Consider the following 23,161-nt stretch of genomic DNA (forward strand, 5'->3'; position numbering starts at 1 on the left):
GCAATAAAACATGACACACACTCTAGCCACACTTGTTTTCTAAAAGTCCTCTCGCGTCACCGAGCTACGGGATAAACTTTCCTGGACGGTGGGGCGCGTATTTCCTCATTCCTGCGCTCCGTGGAGTTTGTCCAGCCGGCTGGAATGCGGTCAATCAGCTCTCCTCTGAACTTCCTGAACAGCGCAATTTCACCCACTGCCCCTTTTGTTTTCTTGTGTCTCATCACACTTACACCTGCGGAGGAGAAGGGAGGAGCCCGGGCGGGAGGTATAAAACCGAAAAGAGAAGACAGGCTGGAGATGCAGAGGCTACAGTAAGAGCGCTCATCATGGGGAACTGGATCATCAACCATGGATTTACGGCCGTCATGATGGTGAGTTCTCATTCGCATTCTAGGATTTCGGTTTTCCAAATCCTGGAGCGGATGTATGTGTGCTAAAGTGGGTAAATTTATGCACAGCTTCCGCGCGCATCTGCGAACATCTCTGACACGAATGTGATGTTCAAGTTCGAGATGTGATTTTTTTTTTTTCTGCAAAAATCTGCCATCACTTTGAAATACAAACATGACCCAGGTTGTGTTTTTAACAGACGGTCTGGATGGGCATCAACATCTTCCTTTTCGTCTGGTTTTACTTCTTCTACGACCTGGGGGATCAGTTTTTCTACACGCGTCATCTATTAGGGGTGAGTAAAAGAAGATGGCTTTATTACTTTTATTGAGTAGCATAGGAAGTGATGTAAAAATGCTTCTCAAAATGCAGCTCATACTTTAGAAGCAAACAACACCATTTGACTTTAAATAGTTGAGATGGGTGCAAAAGTTCTCGGTATAATTCTACTGTTATAGCTGATGGTGAGAGCTAAATCTGACCCACCAACATCTGGTCAAGCAAACCGAATATTATTTGATCAATATTAAATCAAATTAATTGATATGTCTGTTAACCGTTAAATAAGTTCTGAAATTAAAAAAAAAAGGAAAGAAAGAAAAATATAAACGTTAAGATGAGCTGATCATTATTCTACAATTATTCATCTGAAGGGGCTTTTTGTGTATGTGTTATGCCACATCCATCAAGCTCCAAATTGTTTTTTATTTTCTTCTGCCAGAGACCACAGTTAAAAAATGTTAATGGATAAAAGATGATGCATAGTTTTTGTTATTTTTCTCCCTCACTGTAATGTAAAAGAGAGTAAAGACATCGGGCAGTATTCTAAAGCAGTAGATCTAGTTTCCTTGTATGAATTTGTGTGAATTGTTTCTCTAAGTCGGGTCTGGCCTGGGCACGAGCTCCTGCTGCCGTCCTGAACTTTAACTGCCTGCTGATCCTCCTCCCGATCTGCAGGAACCTGCTGTCTCTGCTCCGAGGCTCCTTCGTGGTAAGGCGACATGTGTTAACTCACTGATCTATATAATAGGGAGTGTAGGGAATTATTCACTGAGTCTGGTCCTTTTTTTTTATTTTATTTTATTTTTTTTATTTTCTTTAGCACAAGTTTCTTGTGTTTATATTGAATCTATGTCCACACCAAGCCCCTTTTCCTTTTCATTAGTTGTAACATGGAGAAGCAGCATTTAGCTGTTATGCTGCAAACAAGTGGAACAAACTGCCAGTGGAGATTAAACTTTCACCAAATGTAGACATTTTTAAATCCAGGTTAAAAACTTTTTTTTCTCGTTTTTTATGCTCCACTTCCTTTCCTTTCTTTCTCTTGTCAGAGTTGCAGCAGAACAATGAGGAAACAACTGGACAAAAATCTGAGTTTTCACAAGCTGGTAGCGTACATGATTGCTCTGATGACAGGTGAATTTAAGCATGCATTTCCCTGTTGAGTTCATTTTCAATTTGAATGATTTTCACTAAATGGTGCTCAGCCTCACCTCTGATTCTGTGTTTAAGGGTAAAAAAAAAATGAATGATCAGTGAAGTTACAGAAAACATTTGTGTCTGTTAAACATCTTATCTTTGCTGAGCTGAAGTCAGATATGTCCCATTTTCTGTGAGTCTGTCTGTTCCTGTCTTGTGAACATGATATATCAGAAACGTATGGAGGGAATTTCTTTACTTCTACCACAAATGTCCACTCATGTGGTTACAATTTGGTGGTTAAATGTAAAGTGCACACAAAAACTAAGCCAAACACACGCCCAGAAAAAAAGCTGGTTGATCTGCAGCCGCAGTAACGTGCCTCCTCTGTTTCCTCTGACAGCTGTTCACATGATCGCCCATTTGCTGAACGTGGAGTGGTACAACAACAGCAGGCTGGGTGATTATGACGACCTCAGCACTGCTCTGTCAAACCTGGAGGACACAAACGAAACCACCTACCTGAACCCCATCCGCAAAACCGACATCGTGAGTGAACATCTGAAAGCATCGTGATGTAAAGAGGGCATTTCCAAAAACCTTTCAGATAAAGTTTAAAGGAGACTTGAGCTGACTCCCTCTCTTCCTCAGAGTGCCTATTTTGAGATCTGTAGCACTTAACCATCCTTGGAGCACAGTATGAGAGAGCGTACAGTGGATAGCCTGAGAGCTCAGACCTCACACCTAACTGATAGGAAAATACTTCAGTGGTAAATCTCTTCTCGGATACTAAATATCCTTTATCTGTAGCTTCACCGTGGACAGCTAGTAGACTACAGGTCTCACTTCATGATAGGAAAAAAATAACCACTGAATCTAATTTAGTAGTTTCTGGGAACTCTTCGTTGTATAGATTCATCCATTTTATGGTGATCTATTGTTTCTTCGGTTTAGCATCTTGTCCAGTAGACTATTAGTCCAGGCAAAGTAACTCATTTTTGAGCCAAAAATGGAACTAATTGTAAAAGATTTTTTTCAGCATAAATCATTTTTATGGGGTGTCCAGAACAACATACTAAAAGTCCTAAGAAATCCCAGTTGAGGAAATATGTTAAATTTTCATCAATCCGAGATGTGTGCCAGTAGGGCCAAGCACCAGTGGGGTTATTTTTTCCCCTTACTCCTATTAAAATGAAACTTTACACAATGAAAGTACCCATGAACAGTAACATTTTTTGTATTACAAGTTTCTTTGAAAATAAATTGTAATATGCAAATGAGCTATACACTAAAGCCCCATACACACACGTCGCTGCTATTTACTCGCTCAGCGAGTGAAGTCAATAGAATGTCTATGTGTTCACGCGAGGCGAGGAGGCGAGTAGGCGAGGAGAGTACAAGCGATGCGATGTGGGCGGATTCCGAGATGAACATATTTCAACTTCGAGCGACGCGAGTAAAAGCGAGTAGCCAATTAAAATGCAGAATACAGATTATTGACAGGTGACGTTCCCCCAGTGTTCTCCAAACAGTGGCCACCCAACTTCTACACACCAAGTCAGCAAAAGCACCCAAGCGAGTGAGCGAGTAGCGAGTAAATAGCAGCGACGTGTGTGTATGGGGCTTAATCGAATATGCCCGTATCATGTATGCACATGATACAACTTGGGAGTGGGACCCCACTGAGAACTCAGCTTTCCCGCTCTTTTGACAAATGGCAACATTTGAGGGCAGGGTGGGGGAGGGGATAGAATTCTGGACAGAATACAAGAAGACATTTCATTTGACTTTATTTCACACATACACTTCTCATTTGAAGAGAACAGAAAAGCGAACAACAGCAAAGCGAACAAAACATGATGGCTACAAAGAAGAACCAACAATAAAAGATGCCACTCAACTGCGCCGAACAGGTGTTACTCCTGGTGTAACTGTACACTTCTCTGGTGACATGACCATCCAATCCAAAAAGGACCAGTTCCTTAACAATAAGGAAAACAAACAACGGTTCTTGGTTTATCTCAGTGAAAAACTTGAGAGGGCTGGGTGTATCACAGACCATGCAAAGCATGACGCAGATGTGCTCATTGTTCAAACTGCCATTGCCTCTGCCAGAACAAAAGACACAGTCTTAGTAGGTGATGACACAGACTTGTTAGTACTCTTGTTGCATCATGCTGATCTGAATGCACAGGAGCTGTTTCTGGCACCAGAACCAAAGAAAGCAACAAAAACAAGACGGATATGGTGCATAAAGCAAATGAAGGAGTTACTTGGTCCCAAGGTGTGTGACAATCTCCTCTTTATCCATGCCATTTTAGGCTGTGATTCTACATCTCGTCTTTTTGGCATAGGAAAGGGAATGGCACTGAAAAAAGTCAAGAATGACACTAGCTTTCTTGAACAAGCTAAGGTGTTCAGCCAGTCACAGGAACATGTGGGAAAAGGCATCATTATTGCAGCAGGTGAGAAAGTTCTGGTATCACTGAATGGGGGCGAAAAAGATGAATCACTGGATATGCTGAGATACAGGCGATTCTGTGAGAAAGCCACTCAGAACTCGTCTCGAGTGGAACCTCAAACTCTCCCTCCAACATCAACAGCTGCAAAGTTCCACAGTCTTCGGGTCTTTTACCAGATAATGGAGTGGAAAGGGGAAAGTGGGAGATTTACGCCAATAATGACAGATCAGCCTGCGGCACCACCAGAGATACTCGATGTAGTCCGCTGCAGTTGCAGGAAAGACTGCAGCACAAAGAAATGCACATGCAGAACACATGGACTCCCTTGCACTGCCATTTGCGGAGAATGTCGTGGTACTAGCTGCACAAACTCACAGTTGCCTGATTTATCAGATGAATAAGAAAAAAACTAATAAAAATTAAGTAAATAAAAAAATCGAGAAAAAACAAAAAAATTTTTTTTATTAAATTAAAAACCCTCCCCTGTTGTTGCTACCTTGTTGTGGTGGGGAGGCTTGTGTGCCTCCGTGACACTGAAGACTATACCGGCGGGGGTTATACCCCTGGCAGGTACTACCAAGCCAGGCAGTTTTCAGGTTAGAGGCCAGTCTAAGAGCAGCATTGCCATCACCCATTGGCAGTAGGACGATTGGATGAAGATTGGGCCAATGTATTTGTCATACATGAATGGTGTTTCTGCCTGTGCAAATTAGTATAAGGGTGGAGCTCATGTGCATATTCAAATTCATTTTCAAAGAAACTTCTAATACAAAATGTTTTACTTTTCATGTACACTTTCATTGTGTGAACTTTTATTGTGGTAGGAGTAAAAGAAAAAATTAGGCCTATTTGGATGTATTTTGGGCATATTCGATTAGTGTATAGCTCATTTGCATATTACAATTTATTTTCAAAGAAACTTGTAATACAAAAATTTTTACTGTTCATGGGTACTTTCATTGTGTAAAGTTTCATTTTGATAGGAGTAAGGGGAAAAATAGCCCCATTGAGGTGTATTGTTGCCTGGCCGTATTGGCATACATCTCAGATTCATGAGAATATAACATATTTCCCCAACTAGGATTTCTTAGGACTTTTAGTATGTTGTTCTGGACACCTCATAGAAATGATATAAGCTGAAAAAACTTATTTTACAATTAGTCCGTCGTAAAATGCTACTTTGCCTGTCTTCTTTCTGGCGTTGTCTGATAGTGTCGTCACGAGTCCTGTGTTGAATGGCTCAATTTATCAATAAAGCACACACCACAAAATATAACAGCTGTCGGACAGCTAAGAACACTATTCAGAACTCACATCGTTGGGCCGTCGCTCCACTTTCCTCCACTTCACTTTTCAGCTCCTACGTGCTTAAGAGAGGAGGCTGAGATGAGACTATTTACTGAGCTGCAATCTGCCACTTTACCAGCAGATTTTAAACGCCCCTGAGTTAGGGTGATGAATATCATTCGATTTAGCACTTTATCAAAAGTATTGGAGAAACTTTGATGAAAACATGAAGAAAAGTTAGAAAATCATGGGGATCTTCATCGTTTTTCTTTGAAGACTTTGAGCGTTCAAAAGTTTGATGCAATATTTAAAATAGATGTCACGATAGTGCAGTGTGGTCTAGCTTTTCTTCTGCTCTGCCTCAGGATCCACAGCAGATTCCAACCTACATTGTTTTCACCACCATCGCTGGCATCACAGGGGTCATCATCACTCTGGCACTCATCCTCATCATCACCTCCTCCATGGAGGTCATCAGACGCAGCTACTTTGAAGTGTTCTGGTACACCCATCACCTCTTCATCATCTTCTTCGCCGGCCTCGTCTTTCATGGTGCCGGGTAGGGGATAGCTCTCTGTTTTCCTTTCTTTTATGGATCGCTCTCCATTGTTTTTGCAAACAGGACTGAATGTGATTTTTATCTGCAGGCGGATTGTGAGGAGTCAGTCAAACATAAATGCGCATAACTGCACCCTTTGTAAAGACCGTATTGCTGATTGGGGAAAGATTCCTGAGTGCCCCATCCCTCAGTTTGCAGGAGGATTCCCACAGGTTCACCCTTTTCCTACATCAGTTTTATTAATTGCTGCAACTTCTCACACAATGAGTGAAATGTTAAATCACATTTCTCGTTGCCTCTTTCAGACCTGGATGTACGTGATCGGTCCAATGGTTATTTATCTCTGTGAGCGTCTGGTGCGTTTTATTCGATACATGCAGAGAGTCCAGTACAGGAAGGTACGTTGGATTCATGAACCCTCTGCTGCCTGCAGCTGTTATTTATTTAATCTTACAGTGAGCGTTTCGGTTCTCAGATTGTAATGCATCCGTCCAAAGTGCTGGAACTGCAGCTGGTGAAGAATGGATTTAAAATGGAGGTGGGTCAGTACGTCTTCCTCAACTGTCCAGCCATCTCACAGCTAGAGTGGCATCCGTTCACCATGACCTGTGCACCCGAGGAGGACTTTTTAAGTGTCCACATTCGCTCCGCCGGGGACTGGACGGACAAACTAATTGATATCATGCAGAAGCTACCGGAGGGAGCGCAGGGACCCAAGTGAGTACTTTGATTTTGAATTAAATTTAAGCTTTTTCAGTCAACATTTAGTGTAAGTATTTATCATGCATGCAAGGAACGTGTTTGAGGTCGTTTGGAGCTTCTAAGTTATTATCTGTTTAGCACGATGCAAAGCTGCGATACCAATACAATTGCTTTCGGCTTCATGAAAACTGTTCCTCCTGATTTAAATAAAATAAATAAATAAAAATTTAAATTCTTTTTTAAAAGTCCTTCAAGCATCAAATAAAACAAAGAAATCCAAGTTTAAAAGAAAAAAAATCAATCATGCTCAGGTCCCTGCATATATTTTCTTTTTCTCATTCTGTACAGAAACGCACGTAAAAATATTATAACTTGGATCAAAATCAGTGTTGCAGCTATTGAACATTTGAGGATAAATATGATTTTAAGCAGCAGTTCTCTTCTACAAATCTGAGACAGCTGGTTAATTTTTTTTTTCTGACGACTTAAAATTTTTTCTCGTTATTGTTGTACCAAAAGCAGAGGATTGACTTGCTTAATGTGTTTGAAAGTTTCAGCGCAGCTATTGAGTATTGCGTGTCTGTGATGTGTGTGTTTTCATAAAAAAAGAGACGTAGCTCAGACTTTTAAAGGGGTTATGTGGTTTGCGGCATCCATGTTGCATACGAAGTAACAAGTAACAAAAATGAACTGAATATTTTTCCTCAGTTGCTGTGGGACTTCAGATTTGCATGAAATACAGCCTTACTTTGTGAGTGCATTAACCTTTACTTAAATGGCTGTGATCTGTCCGTTAAAAGGAATGAACATATAGTTCAACTCCATGTTTATTTGATGTCAGAAACATGATGTCACATCTAAATTCGCTATGAAAGACGAAGTAATGAAAACGTGTATAAGCCCTTAAAAGAGTATGTAAAGATTATTTCTTTGCTCCTGTCTTCATATAGAAAAGATCACGACTAATAACCGACCTGATATATATCGGATTTTAATGTAGTCACAAACAGATGACACCCAAGAAACCCATAACAAAATTTGGATTATAAGAAGCTCCCTTAGTAATGTTTAGCAGTACAAAATGTCATGTGGGAGCCTCATGACAAGTTAAGAGACTAAAGATTGAATTTTACTGTTGTGCTTGGTTTCATTTAGAGCTTCTTTTGATCGGTGTAGCAGTGACAAGGAAAGCTTAACTTTGTGAAAACATGCCCCAAAGCAGGTATAATGTAAAAGAAATGACATGGGCAACGCACATACACCTGCCAAAATGACAAAAGTGAACACTCCCTGTCGACAACACAGACTGAAAGTCATAATCATCTGTCAATAATGTCTGGGTTCCGAGACGCTCCTTCGAAGTAACAAGCACTGCAGTCCCTCCTCCTTTATTGTTATTGCTCTGTCTGCAGTCTCGGTCTTCCTGTATAGTCTGAAAGCCATTTGAGAGGCATTTGAGTCTGGAATATGCCTTTGCAGCCATGTTCTGGTGAAACACGTTATACCTCGTTCTCAATATTTGTGCTGCAAACTTGGCCATTTTATTTCCCACTTCCTCCTCCTTGCTCTTAATTTTTGTCCTTCCCTATATCCTCGACGTCTCCTCTTTAAATCGTCAGGGTTTGGGGTCTTGTTTTGACATAACTTGGCCTTAGAAAGCTCAATCAGCTGCTACCACATGTAAAACACTGGTGTTGGCATGACATGGTTTTAAACATTCACCACATTTATGAAAAAAAAAAAAAAAAACAGTAGTAGAAAATTTTAGGGTTTACTCGTCTTGACAGCTGATCTCAATTCTTGTCCGTCTCCAGAATGGGTGTGGACGGACCTTTTGGTACAGCCAGCGAGGACGTGTTCGACTATGACGTCAGCATGCTGGTTGGTGCTGGCATCGGCGTCACTCCCTTCGCCTCCATCCTCAAGTCCATTTGGTACAAGTTCAAAGACTCCGACCCCAAGCTGCACACCAGAAAGGTGAGGCTTCTCACATCCACAGCTGGTGACATTTAAACCTGTAGATGTTTCATCACACTGGAAAATGCAGCTCTTGATTGATATCAAGGGACCTTTTTTTTAAATAAATACTGTTGTGTGTTTTAACAATACGCCCATGTAAGAGGGAGTGTCATCAGCAGCGAAACCAGCTCTTTAGTGAGAGGATCATTGTTCAAAACGCCTGCTTCCTGGTTTCAGATCTACTTCTATTGGCTTTGCCGGGAAACACACGCCTTTGAGTGGTTTGCCGACCTCCTACAGATGCAGGAGAAAGAGATGGAGGAGAGAGGCATGGGGGATTTCCTCACCTACAAACTCTTTCTGACCGGATGGGATGAAAGCCATGTATGAGTGATAATCAGTCTCCCAAAATCCAGATAAATAGCAAGGTTGTTTCTTCTTCATCTCAGATGTGTTTTCTCTCTTATTCCTGCCCATGTTGTCACAGGCTCGTTACGTGAACACTAATTATGACAAGGACACAGATGTGGTCACAGGACTCAAGCAGAAAACTCATTACGGCCGACCCAACTGGGACAAGGAGTTCGAGCAAGTCCGCAAAGAGAACCCCAAGTAAGATGAAAATTTTCTTTAAAAAAAAAAAAAAAAAAAAAAAGCATCTTTAGTTCTCTGTTTAAACACATGAATACAGACGCGTGACTGGAATACCTCGAGAAGTAAAACCTGAAATAAGAAAAATAAATAAATTGGGACCCTGGAACATCTATATAAAAGAAAACATTAATTCTTATAAACAAATAGGCACAGTAAAGCTGTTACCACTTCGCAAAGTTTCTTTAAAGCCATTTATTCCTAAAACACGTCAGATGTTTTGGCGTTGAGGATACCAAATTATGATCATGTGTTATATTGTCCCATTTATTGCATTTTTTCCCTTTCAAAATTCTCTGTTGGGTCGGAACTTTAGGCAGGCCAGTCCAGTATCTGTACTCTCTTCTTCTGCAGCCATGCCCTTTTGTAACGTGTGCAGAAGAAGAGGGTATTTGGATCATTTTGTTGGTGTTGAAGGCACCATATGTTGCTCTAAAATGTCCACATAATTTTCTGTATTAACGCTACTATCACGGGTGCGGAAACGAGCTTTGCCAAGAGCACTGATACAACCCCATACGGTTATAGCAGGTTTTAGCAGCTGTTGATGAATGAGGGTTCTCGATGCAGAGCTGTCTGATGGATCACCGGTATCCATCTTAGGCCTGTGCCCTTACCTTTTACACACTGAATTTCCTCCAGATTGATTGAATGGTGTAGTAATGCAAAGAAATATAGGAACCTCTTCTAATATTTCTTGGCCCAGCTTCATTGCATAAAGACCTTCCTTTCGTGCTGGTTTTGTACCAAATAGTGATTTCAATCACCTGTTGGCATCACCTGTTTGAAATGTCGTTATTATTTGCATTTTGCCATACTTTCCCAACCCTTCCCCCCTCCTGGAGCTGTTAAAAAAACCTGAGTTCAAATGCCAAAAATCATCAGGAAAAATCTATTTCAAGAATACATTTTTTTAAAAGTTCATATTTGGGTAATTTACATTGTTACTATGGTGGGACTGCAAGGTGGTGTGGTGCTTAGCACTGTTAGCCCACCCAGCAAGAATGATCCCAGTTTGAATATCAGCCGTGTATAGTTTGCAATGTTAACCAACCTGCGTCCAAAAACGCACGTCAAGTTAACCGGAGATTCTAAATTGACCCTAAAAGTGAATACGAGCGTGCATGGTTGTTCATCGTGGTATCGGGATTATAAGAATATAGTGGAGCACTTTCCACCTGCAGCCTCTGAAATCCAACTTGTTCTGGCTGTTTTCAGGTCTGTGGTGGGAACCTTCCTGTGCGGCCCTGTAGCTCTTGCCAATGTTTTGGCGAAGAAATGTGCCAAGTACTCGGACGTGGATCCTCGCAAGACCAAATTTTACTTCAACAAGGAGAACTTCTGAGCCAAAAGGGGAAAAAAAAAAAAAAATCTGGAAAGCAGCATTGGATGTTGTTTTTATTGAAGGACAACAATTACTGTGCAGTTTTCTTTGCAGGTTATCTGGAGATGATTGACTGTAAACCTGTGTGACAACCTGTGTGACAGGACGGGTGTGTTTTACACTTTAGTTTACACTGCACCTTCTCCGATAAAGAAAAGTGATATCTTTATCGGTACAGCTCAGGGTTTGGCTTTTTGTCCCCACATTCCCGTAAGTTTTATGGCTTACAGTAAGTCATCGAGATTACACATTGATAGTATTATTTTAGGCTGTTGAAGGCCTTGTAGTTTAACTGTTACCTAAACACAAAGTATATTAAATATGATGTGGAACATCGTTTGAGCACTAGCATTTCTTTTTCCTGTAGTATGCAACTGGATGCACTTCAACAGAGGGGTCTGATTGAACCTGACAAATCAGTTGTAACTACTGAATTCATTTTTCTGCCAGTTGTGGTTTTACTTCTATTGCATCTTTTCCTATATTTTCCTTTATTTTTTCCTGTGATTTAAAAAATGTAAAAGGTTTAAATACACATGGATGTGTTACAGGAAACAAGGGAGATCTTTTACAGGTTTATTGGAAGCAGACAATGGGTGACGTAACATTTCTTTCCTTATTACCCGTCATTTTCTCCAGTATTTCCTTATAAAAATGAATGTAGCCAAAGTGTAACGTGTGGTTATCATACCTCCACAGACTGTTTATTGTTCATGAGCCTGAACAACTGTTGAACCAAATAAAAAAAATATCGAAAGCGATAAGAGTATGCTTTTGTTTTTATTGACAAAACAGTTTCCAGAGCTACAACATGAAAAAGATGAGACCTCAAAACATTTGGGCGCGAGTGTTTGTGATCAGCATTCACCAGCATCATCCTTTAAAAATTCTGCTTTATTTTGTACCCGCTTTCATACAAAACAAAAACAAAACTACAATATTTCAGAGTTAACATGAGTCGCCTTCAAGCAGGTGGATCGGGGAGGGGCAGCCTGCACGTCCTGACATAATGGAAAGGCATGAGAAACACAACAGAGATAACAGAACAATGGCGGGAGGAGAACTGAATAGAAACCACACCTCTGCCTTCTCAGTATTTCATCACGGTGCACCGCTGGCGGTCTTCTGAATCTGCTCTTTGAGTATGAGGATGCTCTGTCGCTGCTCCGGGGGCAACATGGCGATCTGTTCTGGGGTCAGCTGCAGGACCTGCATGATCAGGGCAGCCTGAAGAGTGACAGAAACAATGTCATCTGGGGGAGGTGAACGTTTGGGTTCGTCTTGGTAATATTTGTAGACGGGTAGAATCAGAGAGACTGCGTTAAAACTTCACCAGCTGCGGTTCTCAGCTGATAAGAGCTCATACAGTCAGTAAATTCCTTCTCTCTGGGCAAATGAAGCAAAAACCCACCTTCTCCTGATCCTGTGTGGACACCTGACTCTGCCCTGGACTGAAGCCTCCTCCTGACGGGGCAACACCAGGACCCTAAAAGACAAAAGACACCGTCACACCATCAGGAATGAACCACCTGAGCAGTGTGCACAGGTTTTAGACCTTTTACTACAATAATACCGTGTGCACCTTCTCTCCAAATAGAATACAACTGACAATGAATTGTGTGTCATCAACATAATGTAAAAGACTAAAATGGTCAGTAGACAAAAAATAAATAAATTAATAAAAATCAAATAAAAACATCAATGAATAGGATTTAAAAAAAAAAAGAAAAAAAGAATACAACCAAACAGCTGGTATGAAGACATGAGAAGCAGATGTTACCGGTCTTGCAGGTGGAGGAGCGTTAGGACCCATGCTGTGTGGGACGGGACCTTGCATTGCTGCTGCCATAGGAACCCTCTGGCCAGCCACTGGCCCGCGAGCATCCATCGCCCTCGGGTCACGGCCTGAAGGAGGAAACAAATCACACCTCACTGTAGACTGAATTCATCAGAGGAGTGTTTTCATTCCCTTTATTCCTCCTTTAAGGACATCCTTCATGGAAATATCTGCATGAACTGCACAGCTCGACGTACGGCTGTTACACGGGTACAGGATGACTGTTTTTATTTCAGCGTTATATCATATTCGGCATCCTCATTTTGGCTGTATGGTTGGTTTGAAATGACACATTTTCAAATCCATCCATCTTACTAAATGTCTGAATAAAAACAGCCTCATCTTTACCATCTTTACTTGGTACCTCGCACTTTGGACCGAACCCGTGTTATATATACAACTGTTGATCTTTATTGGAACAGCTACCTCTAGTTTCCATCGGCGGCCCCCGTGGCTCCATCATTGGGGGCCCTCTTGGGTCAACCATCATGTTCCGTGGTTCACCCATCGGTGGGCCCCTCATGTCCATCGGAGGCCCTCTCATATCTGGAGGGGGTCCACTTCCCATCTGTGGCATGTGTACAGGTGCGGCTTGGTGAGGAGGCGGAGCAGCCATGTAGGCCCGGCTAAATCCAAACACACACAGAACCAAATACAGGTTTTGAGGGTTGTGGCATGAAAATGGCAGTTTTCATGACAGAGTCCGTCATTCAGGACTTATGTAACGTGGCAGGAAAAAGCTTTTCTGACTGCTGCCACACATTAAAAGTGTTCAACAGGCCAAACAGGGTGGCTTTTTAATACTTGTTGAGAACAAAAACAGCCTATAATTCTTTGTATTCATGGGAGTAATGGAGCAGCCACAGCCAGCCTGCTGTCGTCTCCTTTACTGTGTCCTTCTGTTATGCAAGAACCTACTTGAGCAGCATGAAACCAGACTGCAATTACAGTTCAGTCTCGTTTGCCACATAAACAGATGCACTAGCTGCCCTACGTCTCTGACAGAAGCTCTGCCTCCCTTGGATATCTGGCGTCTGTAGTGTTAAATCACACTGGTTTCACCACTTCATCCAGGGACTGAGATCTTGAGGATTAGCTCAAAGGGGCACTCCTTCAAGCCTCACCTGCTCCGTAAATAGTGAAGCAGGTGAACGTCTTACTTGGGGTCTATGACCTCTCCGGTGACAGACAGCAGAGTGCCTCCTCTGGGGTCGTTGGGACCATCTCCCAGCAGCCCTCTGGGGGGGATACCACCTGGTCCTGCGAGGAGGAAGCACACGTTCAATCAGAACACTCTCACAGGTCAGAAAACATGCCATGACTAATCTGTTCAGAATAGGTGGAAACTCTGAATAAGCTGAAATTCCAGGCTGACACACACCTTTAAAAGAAGGTGAGTGTTTGCTCAAGATTAATATCTCAGACCAACAGAGACCAACTTCTTAAACTCGTCACAACACACAGGGAGACATCAGGGTGTGGACACCAAAAAAAAAAAAAAAAGCTAAATGAAGGGGAACATTGTTGACATCAATCATACATCACAAAAGCCTGCATGTACAAGACAAACACGCTCAAACAAACACACACAGAAACCAGACTCAAGGGGATTCTCCTACTTGTGTCTTGTAACTCTGAAGTTATGTGGTCATGAGAGCATGGCGGACAGGAGGCAGAGAGAAGATAAAGAGCGACGGGCGTCTTAGTGTTCACTTACGTTAAGTGAATATCTTACAGCAGATAGAACAACAATCTAGAGTGACACGATCACAATGGAAAAGTCAGGCCTTTGCGTTTCTTTGAGAGGAAATGGAGCAAATTAATAGTTGGTTTCTCTTCAACTATGATTCATTGTGTGCAAATGTGGGTAATTTACCGTGTTTGCAGAACGACGGAAAGTATTCAATGAATGAATGAAAAAAAAAAAAAAAAAAAAAAAGAAAAAAAATTATAAAAGAAGCTTCTTCTGGTCAGGTGATGTTAGTCATTGGTTCGGTTACACCACTGCTAAAAGAAGCCTTGAGAGGAAACTGAGGGGATTAAGAACCCTGGGTCGCTGTCGGCCTAACACCATTGTGGAAATAAACAAAGAATTTCGATGCGTTTTTAACAACTTATGCTGACGAATACAAACATGAGCACGCCAGACGTGATTGTCAAATCTCCTGAGCCACCCTTCATTTCTTGATGTATTAAAAAAAAAAAAAAAAAAAGGTAAGAAACCGGCTTGCTTTTTTAAAAAAAAAAAAAAAAAAAAAACAAGTCTAACAAGTTTGAAAGTCAATATTTAGTCTGAGCACATTTATTCTACAACAGTCTGAACCCTCTTAGACAAGCTTTCATTTCTTTAAGAACTCTTCAGGAAAAGTTCTCCAGGTTTCTTGAAGGACATTTCAAAGCTCTTCTTTGGATGTCGCCTGCTTCAATAATCTTTTGGCCTGCCACTTGTCTGGTTTACTCAGATTTTGAAGGACACGCTTCCCGCCATGCCGAGAAGCTCTCACAGAACGCCGTGTTTTCTGTGGATAGCTGGCTGATCTAGGAATCAGCTCGTTGGTGCAAAAATGCCATTAAATTCTCGTGTTACCGTTGGCCTTCTTCATAGATGAAACAGGATCAAATGAAGTGTCTGTTTTGTGCAGACAACGCTGGTTCACCGCTGGAGGAGTTAGGCGCCTTTCTTATGTTTGAATAATTCATAAATCAGCCTTAAGTGGCTTAACGAACAAGAAAAGCAGCGAATGTCCATAGAAAAACCTTTTTAAATAAACCTTCAGAAAGCCTGGGAAACTACTGCCCAAGATCACATTAAACGATTAAAGCAAAGTCTGGCTCCTTGGAAGCAAAACATAAAGAAACGAGGGGTGAATCAAGACCTTTCGACATCCCAGCAACAACGCCTTCCTGCTTGTTCTACTCGATCCGAAAAGAAGTGGGAGTCGTGTGAAACTCTGCAACGCGCAAATGTCACATTTTCAGAACGATATCTCGTCTCGGTGCCGAAACAAAAGGCCTGGTTTGATTTTGTCCGGTGTAGAAACCACAAAGTCTGCGGGCACGCACACGATTAAGAGGGAGAACCAACACTCCCCAGACTCGCTGACCCAAATTTTCCAACAGAGCCATGGCAACAGCACCGCGGCTAAAAACAGAACATGTGGCCTCAACATCCAAGACACCAGCGAGAGCCGAGCAGAGGATCTCCTGCAGTCCACGTAACACAGCGCACACATCACACTCTGCAAACTAATCCTCAAATCAAAGCAGTTACTGGAGGATTATCTTTTTTTTTAATTTCAGCTGAATATCAAGATGAGTCCTTACACTGAAAAAAAAAAAAAAAAAAACGGCACTTTGCATCCTCTGATGAAGCCGATGTCCCATCTCATGATTTCAAACACTGTAATCTGCATGAAAATTCTACTCACTGCAATATTCTTAAAAAAAAAAAAAACCTGCTGAGGCTGTGATGTTGCTCTGACGTTACGATCTACACATAAACAGGCTGCATAACAACTCTACGGACTGAATGTGTGATGGTAAATGGTTCAAACATGCAGCCTAAAAACACTAGAAAACTGACACCGAATCCAAGATGCGCAGTACATTCGGAGAGTGCCACTCCTGACTGGAGAAGTGAACTCGGGGAGTACAGTGATACCTTGAGGCCGCTCGATAGCAGCTGGACCAGCCGATCCTGTGGGAGAATGCTGAAGGTTTCCTGAGACGGCATTAAAGTGAGAAGAACAGGAGACACAAGACTCAAGAGAGCAAAGCAGCATTTGGGCGCTAATGAAATCATTGCATGCACGCACAAAGACACACAGGGCTGAGGGAGGGGTGACATTTCAGCAGTGGAGGATAGTAAGACACAGGCAACGTACGGTCTAAACTTTGTGTGGAATATGAAGACTAAAAACGTGTTGCTGCGACAGACCCTCAACAGTTAAACTGACAACATTACTCATGGAGAGCGTCCACTAATGGCTCTGGTGACATCTAGTGATACCAGAGAGCCATGACACGTGCAAAACTTAGATGTAAAGTGGGTTCAGAAAGTACTCAAACCCCTTTGCCTTTTGCAAACTTTACCATGGTATAGTTTTCATTTTCTGCTTCGAGTTTGCCAGATTTCATTAAAGCAACCAGCAGAACAAAGGGAAATACTCTCCAGTCTGATAAGAGCAAAACAAAACAAGTTCTGCTTCAGAGTCAAATTTCCAGACCATCTGGTCTTTTTCTATACTCCTTTCCTACTTCATGTGGAAAAGAAAGTACACCCTCTTTCAATTCTAAAGTTTTACATATGAGGACATGGAAAAAAATAAAAGATAAAAAAAGATTTGCTGCTGTGTTTGGGATCGTTGTCCTGTTTCATGACCCAGTTTCAGCCAAGCTTTATCTGGCCTCACATTTGGATATTTTGGTACACAGAGGACTTCTTGGTGACTGCAGGGTGTCCAGGTCCTTAGCTGCAAAACAAGCCCAAATCATCATCCGCCCACCACCGTGCTTGACAGTGGGCGTGCAGCGTTTGTGCCGATAAGACCAAACACATCCATTTTGGTCTCATCTGTCCAAAGCACATTGTTCCAGACGTCTCGTCTTGCAAACTTAAGTCTTGCGGCCATGTTCTTGTTAGAGAGAATATTCTTTCTCTTGCAACCCTTCAAAAAACAAGCCATACTTGCTCAGTTCTTTTCCTAATTGTACTGTCATGAACTTTAACATTCAACATGCTCACTGAGGCCTGCAGCGTCTGAGTAGCTCTGGGGGGTTTGTTTTACAGTCTCTCTGAGCATTGCTCAGTCTGACCTTGGGGTGAGCTTACTGGACTGTCCACTCCTGGGAGGATTGCCAGCTGTTGAATATTTTCCACTTGTGAATAATCTTTCTCACGGTAGAACGATGGATTCAGTAGTTTGGAAAGGACCTTAAGACTCTCCCCAGACTAATGGGCAGTACCAATCTCACTGCTGATGTCTTTCCTCCTTGGCGTTGTGTCAACGCACACCGGAATGCCACAAACTAACAAAACCTCGGCTTTTATCAAGCTGCTCACACCTGCTGATCTATAAATGAAGTGCATTGGATTCTGGTATCTGGTTACTTCTTATGCTTTTAATTCCTATCAAAGCAATGTTTTCACACAGGCTTATTTTTTGTTAAATAAATATCGACGTGGTGTAATATGTCATGCGCTGCTGTTCATCTGAGGTTTTATTTACCTAACTTTAAAAAGACACAGACAGGACAAGATGATTTCTTTATGTGAAATGAAAGAGGGGTGAACTTTCTTTCTTTCTTTCTCTTTTATTTTTAACACAACTGTAATTAAAACAGCTTCCAGCAATTTTTAAGGAGATTTTTTGGAGGTTCAAAACATACTTTACCTGCACATTCACAGCCCTCCTGCATCACTGTGGTGCTTTGTAACACCTTGCCTGGATGTCCACGCTGGTACAGCCAACCTATCTGCGTGGATTACCGTGGTAACGCTGTTTGAATTAGTGACAAAGCTACGCTGGTAATACAGCTTAAGGGAAGTAAGCTGCTTCCAGATTTGCTCGCATCTAAAATTCCCCAAAGTGCTATTTGAGACTTTCATTCTGCCGCCGTCTTCCACCGTGCCCTCTAAGACCGTCTTCAGCACGACGGTCGCTCTGGATTTATGGTTCGGATCCAACAAGTCTGAGCACAGACTTGCAGGCAGAGGTGAGTCTTATAAACTACGTCCAGTTACTTTTCAAGTTTCCGACATGTCGCAATAATCAATAAAACGATTTCAAGCAAAGACAACAAAGCCCGACAACGTATTTGAACAGAACATTTTCAGCAGCTTTGCAATCATTTCAAAAAGCATATCTGCGCACGTTAGGTGTTCAGGAGTTTAGATTAATTTACACAAATGGCAGTTTAATCCATTTAAAATGAGGGGTCTGAATACTTTGAATCCACTGGAGAAAACAGAAGTTTTTGGCCAAATTAATTTTGGAAATAGATCAAAAATGAGTTTACGTACTGCACCAAAAACAAGACAGTTCGCATATAGACGTGCAATAATCGGCCAATCGTTGTGCTACATTTTGAGCTAAACGTCTAATAGAAAAAAACAAAACAAAGCGGTGGCGACTACCTGGAGGTCCAACTGGTCCTTGTACAGATCCTGGTACAGGCACCGGTCCGGGCACAACACCCATGTTGGAGGGCTGCATCAGCTGGGGAGCGCCGTTGACATGCATTCCAGGCTGATCAGAAGACAAAGTGAAGCTTAAAATAACAATACTAAACACGAATAACTTTACCGAAACCCGTCTCTCTCCTTTCTGTTCTCTTCTCTCCGTCTGTACTAGAAGCCGAGCAGGCCTGATGGACAAAACGAACATGTTATGTCAATCAGACTGGGTGGCCCCTGTGGTTCTCTAATTAACTTCAGTAAAGACTGAAGACGTGAGGTATAAAGAGCGGATACAGACAAATCGAAGGATAAACATAAACCCCTTCAGCCCTACAGCGAGGGGATCTGATCTTCAGTGGGGGGCGTTCTAATGACACGGTTCAGGTCTATTTGCCCCTTTGATGGAAAATCAATGCAAATCTGCTCCGTTGTTGTTATCCTGACATAAAAGATTTGTATTCTGATAAGACTGACCTGTTCCACTGAGACAGTGCTCTGATTAATTAGACATTAGAGGTCACTGGATGGTTTGAAGAGCATGAAAAAAATATATATAAAATATCACATTAATTAAATAAGACCTGGCCTTAACATTTATCAGATCTCAACCAAATTAGACGCCTGATATCCATGTTAGGCTACTCTCTCCATCCCCATTAAAACAGCACATAATATGTCCGATACATATCTTTTGGAAAAATGGTGCTCCATGCCTCCAGAAGAGTTGCACACACACTTGCAGCATAAATGTGAAGGTGCATTGAAGCCGTTCTGCTAGCAGAACCTTCGCAACTGGAAATACTTCTGGTGAAGAAACACACTTGAAGCTGAAGATGATGCAAAACGTAAGCTTTGAAAACAAATGTTTTTGTGAACAGGATGTCGAGGACGACTGAAGGAGAAAGAAAGCTTCATGCAGGCAAGCAGAACAGGAGAAATACCTGCTTTATTCACAAGTGAACGTATTTCGAGGTTTTCCCAGACTCGGCATGACAGAGTCTGGTCTGTCTGATGTGGAGATTTGCATTCTGACACGCAGCCCCAACAGGCAGCATCTGAAAAACCTCAGGGCTGCGCTGCATGTGCAAAAGTGCACTTTATCTTGGTTTTCCTTTAAACTTTGACTCCTTTGTTTTTTCCCCAGGTGCAGTCATATTATTCAATCTAAGTATTTGCCCTTTTTCTTCATTCACTTAAGGGGCTCTATAACGGAGGAGCTGGAGCATGCAGTGTAGGTTTTAGTTCATTAGATCTTCAGCCCCCTCTGGACCACGCTGTCGGTCCACAGATGGCAGCATCGCTCTCATACACTGATCAGTATTCATATCGAAGCAGGTCTTTTTTTTTTTTGTAATTTCATGGCAAACAGGATCATTTTGTCAAGCAGAAATGTAACACGTCCATCAGGCAGCCAGATACTGATATCAGATAGAGATATGATATGATATGATAGGGACTCCGATTAGGAATTATTGACAATTGAGCCGATTAATTCAATTCGGTTGTTTGTGTGTGGCGTTTTTCATTTTGTTCTACCCTCACTACCTGTAATCCATTAAGGCTGAACCCTGAAGCCCGGGTAAGAGAATTAAGAAAGTCTGAGCAGCGCATCCCTGTTAGAGAATGAAGGTCTGCTGTACTTACCACAGGCTGTGGCTGAGACACCGGCACGTTAGCCTGTGCTGGAGGAGGATTGACGGGCGGCGCGCCTCCACCCTGCCCGCTGGGAATCAGAGGCTGGACTGGAGTTTGACGATGGAGCATTTTCTGTCCACCGATTAAAATGGGGAAAAATAAACATCTGGTTTGGCTCCGAAGCGCAGGGTTTCATTCATATCTAATGATAAATATTCCAGTGAACCGTGCTCCTGATTAATGTTAAGATTTAACCAATCTCTTCAATCTTACCAAGGCTATCTCAGGGTCAACAATTCGCATGACCACCTGAGCCTGAAGCAGAGCGTAGGCCAGCTGAGGGTTCTGCAGCAGCATGTTCCTCGCCTCCTGGGGACTGTTCTGAACACACAGCTGGAGAGAAATTGTTCACAAATCAGAATCGTTCACGCCGGTCAGAAATTAGAGAAAAAACAAACAAAAACAAAAGGTTTTCCTCATCAACTAAAGCAGATCACATCAACTTTTGCCACTCAATGATGTTTCTGATACAAGTCCATAACTAACCAAACCCGCATCATTAGCACAAAACAGTAGACAAAGACCTGCATCGGGACCAGAGCTCAAACGCAGTCCAGCCGAGCGTTTACAGCTGTCCCTCTGATATATAACTTTTGGTGCAACAAACACGCTAGCTGGGTGGAAAATGTCTGCAGTGTGGTGCTTGTTGAAGCTTAATGAAGCAGACTGTCAGCTGCGCAAAGATAAGGCGTCTCTGGCAGAGCCGAGACAGACGGGCTGCTCAGCACAGCATCTGCAAATGAAAGGGAATGAGGAGAACCTGCATGTAGCGACAGACTGGAGGCGATTCAGAAAGGAGTATTCATCCCCATCGCTCCCAAAGACGAAGGCCTTGTCCAAACATTTTTCTGACATAAAATCCACTGATACTAACACACCTGAACAATGATATGATGGGATCGCTCGCATACACCTGCTGCGAGCATGCCAGAGTAAACAGGAAGCAGATGGCTGGTTGCTTTGGTGTGACAGACATGTGATGCAAAAGCTGGACGATTCAGGTAAAAACGAGCAGTGAGCGATAATACCGAATCAGGGGGTGTTTGAGGGGTCTTTCTGTGCCCCGGTTACTAAAGACCTACAGTTCTCCTGATCTGCAGGTAGACAACCCAAAACTGTGCTTGAATGTAGGCGAAAGGTGATAATGCATAGAAAATGGCAGCGTTTTCAATAATACCCGAGAAGATAAAGCAGCAGCACACCGCCTGCTGTCTGAGAGAACTACAGCCATGAAAATCTTCAGTTATTCATGTATTTTTTTGCTCATGTTTCAAAAGCCGTACAATAAACATTTAGTGTGTAAACGGAAATCTACAACATATATGTACAATGTGGGTGCATTTACAGAAGTGTTTGAAGCAAGCTCATAAAATACCATGGATTGACGTGATCCAGATGTGGATTCAAAACCCTGAGGATTGGACAATGACTGCCGATTTAACATTAGTTGGGATAGTTCTTGTTGTTGCAAATGCACATCATACCAACACTACTTCCATCTATCAGAAAAAGACCAGAAAACCAGCCAGGAGGAGCGCATACATAAAGCAGCCTACCTTCATCTGTTTCATCAGCTCAAACATCTGCTCAGGCGGCAGACTGGCCACGGCTCTGCTGATGGACTCTGGGGCCTCCTCAGGCTGAACGTTATCTCCATAAGGAGACTCGATAATGGGGGCTCCTGTTCCCAAACCTATCCGAGACAAATAGGGCTGTTACTTTGCAGAAACATCTCTCAGTCAATAAAAAAAACAGTACCTTAGATTGAGAAAACGCTAAGAGTAAATACTTACTTTTGAGTTCTTCTTTATTCTTCTCACTGGCTGCGTTGTCAACTCTGAGAGCCCGACCACTGAACTCTCTCCCGTTCAAGTTTCGCATGGCACTAAGGGCCGTCTCCTGGTCTTGATATTCACAGAAGCCATATCCCTTTGGCTTCCCCGTCTCCCTGTCATACACTAACCTGAGAACAAGGGGTCCAATGTGATCATGATAATGTCCACATGATGGGAGCTGAGTAAAAAAAAAAAAATGCTGGAAAACACTATTGAAACATGTAATTTTATTATGAAAGGTATACACATAAGAAGATATGTAAGCTTAAGTGCTCATTTGGGATGGGAAAGTCCTACAAAATCAACTGCAGGCGAACCCCAAACTGAACAGTTCCCTCCTTCACTTACCTGAAGCTGACAACAAGTCCTACTTCAGAAAATATGTCTTTCAGTTGTTCCTCTGTGGCTTCATACGGGATGTTTCCCACTGAAATAGTTATTAGATATACACAAATAACGCAATGACACACACAGAAAAAAACCCACATATTCATAAAGAGTTCGTTGCTCATTTTCCAGGTAGGTTAGCGTTAAGTTTTGTTCCCTCGTTGCCAAGCTAACAGCAACACTAGCCGGACATGTATGCTTGCAAGCTGTTTATCGACTTATCATAGACCCAAAGGATGAAACAACCCCCGTTTTAGCAAGTAGTGACAACAGACTTACCAAACACTGATCGTAGCGACCGATCAACGGCTGGGTCTCTATTTGCGGCAGCAGCCGCTGCAGCAGCAACCGAGGCGGCGGTAGCTATGTTCGCCATTTTGGGGACAGTAATGAATGTGACACCAGGATATCAG

The 23,161-nt window shown here is 42.3% G+C and overlaps 2 protein-coding genes across 4 annotated transcripts; one reads left to right on the top strand and one right to left on the bottom strand.

The window, feature by feature from the left end:
• The first annotated feature begins 189 nt into the window (after positions 1-189).
• On the top strand, positions 190-11,580 carry nox1 (NADPH oxidase 1). Its single transcript, XM_075481701.1, has 13 exons — positions 190-374; positions 593-688; positions 1,274-1,384; positions 1,725-1,809; positions 2,216-2,361; positions 5,927-6,120; positions 6,209-6,332; positions 6,426-6,518; positions 6,596-6,837; positions 8,637-8,799; positions 9,019-9,165; positions 9,269-9,393; positions 10,651-11,580. Exons 1-13 carry the CDS (start codon positions 330-332, stop codon positions 10,775-10,777), a joined length of 1,698 nt encoding a protein of 565 aa, XP_075337816.1. The 5' UTR covers positions 190-329; the 3' UTR covers positions 10,778-11,580.
• cstf2 (cleavage stimulation factor, 3' pre-RNA, subunit 2) lies at positions 11,578-23,161 on the bottom strand. 3 transcript variants are annotated; one of them, XM_075481703.1, is made up of 14 exons: positions 23,028-23,161; positions 22,710-22,788; positions 22,320-22,489; positions 22,083-22,219; positions 20,740-20,859; positions 20,476-20,598; positions 18,790-18,901; positions 16,315-16,374; positions 13,814-13,913; positions 13,080-13,279; positions 12,597-12,721; positions 12,228-12,302; positions 11,897-12,043; positions 11,578-11,817 (listed from the first exon to the last, which is right to left on the bottom strand). In XM_075481703.1, exons 1-13 carry the CDS (start codon positions 23,122-23,124, stop codon positions 11,918-11,920), a joined length of 1,524 nt encoding a protein of 507 aa, XP_075337818.1. In that variant the 5' UTR covers positions 23,125-23,161; the 3' UTR covers positions 11,578-11,817; positions 11,897-11,917. The 3 variants fall into 3 exon arrangements, with proteins under 3 accessions (XP_075337818.1, XP_075337817.1, XP_075337819.1); XM_075481702.1 differs by having other exon boundaries at positions 11,578-12,043; XM_075481704.1 differs by lacking the exon at positions 16,315-16,374 and having other exon boundaries at positions 11,578-12,043; positions 23,028-23,160.

Source organism: Odontesthes bonariensis, chromosome 13 (assembly GCF_027942865.1).
Source record: "Odontesthes bonariensis isolate fOdoBon6 chromosome 13, fOdoBon6.hap1, whole genome shotgun sequence".
In the NCBI taxonomy this organism is placed as follows: domain Eukaryota; kingdom Metazoa; phylum Chordata; class Actinopteri; order Atheriniformes; family Atherinopsidae; genus Odontesthes; species Odontesthes bonariensis.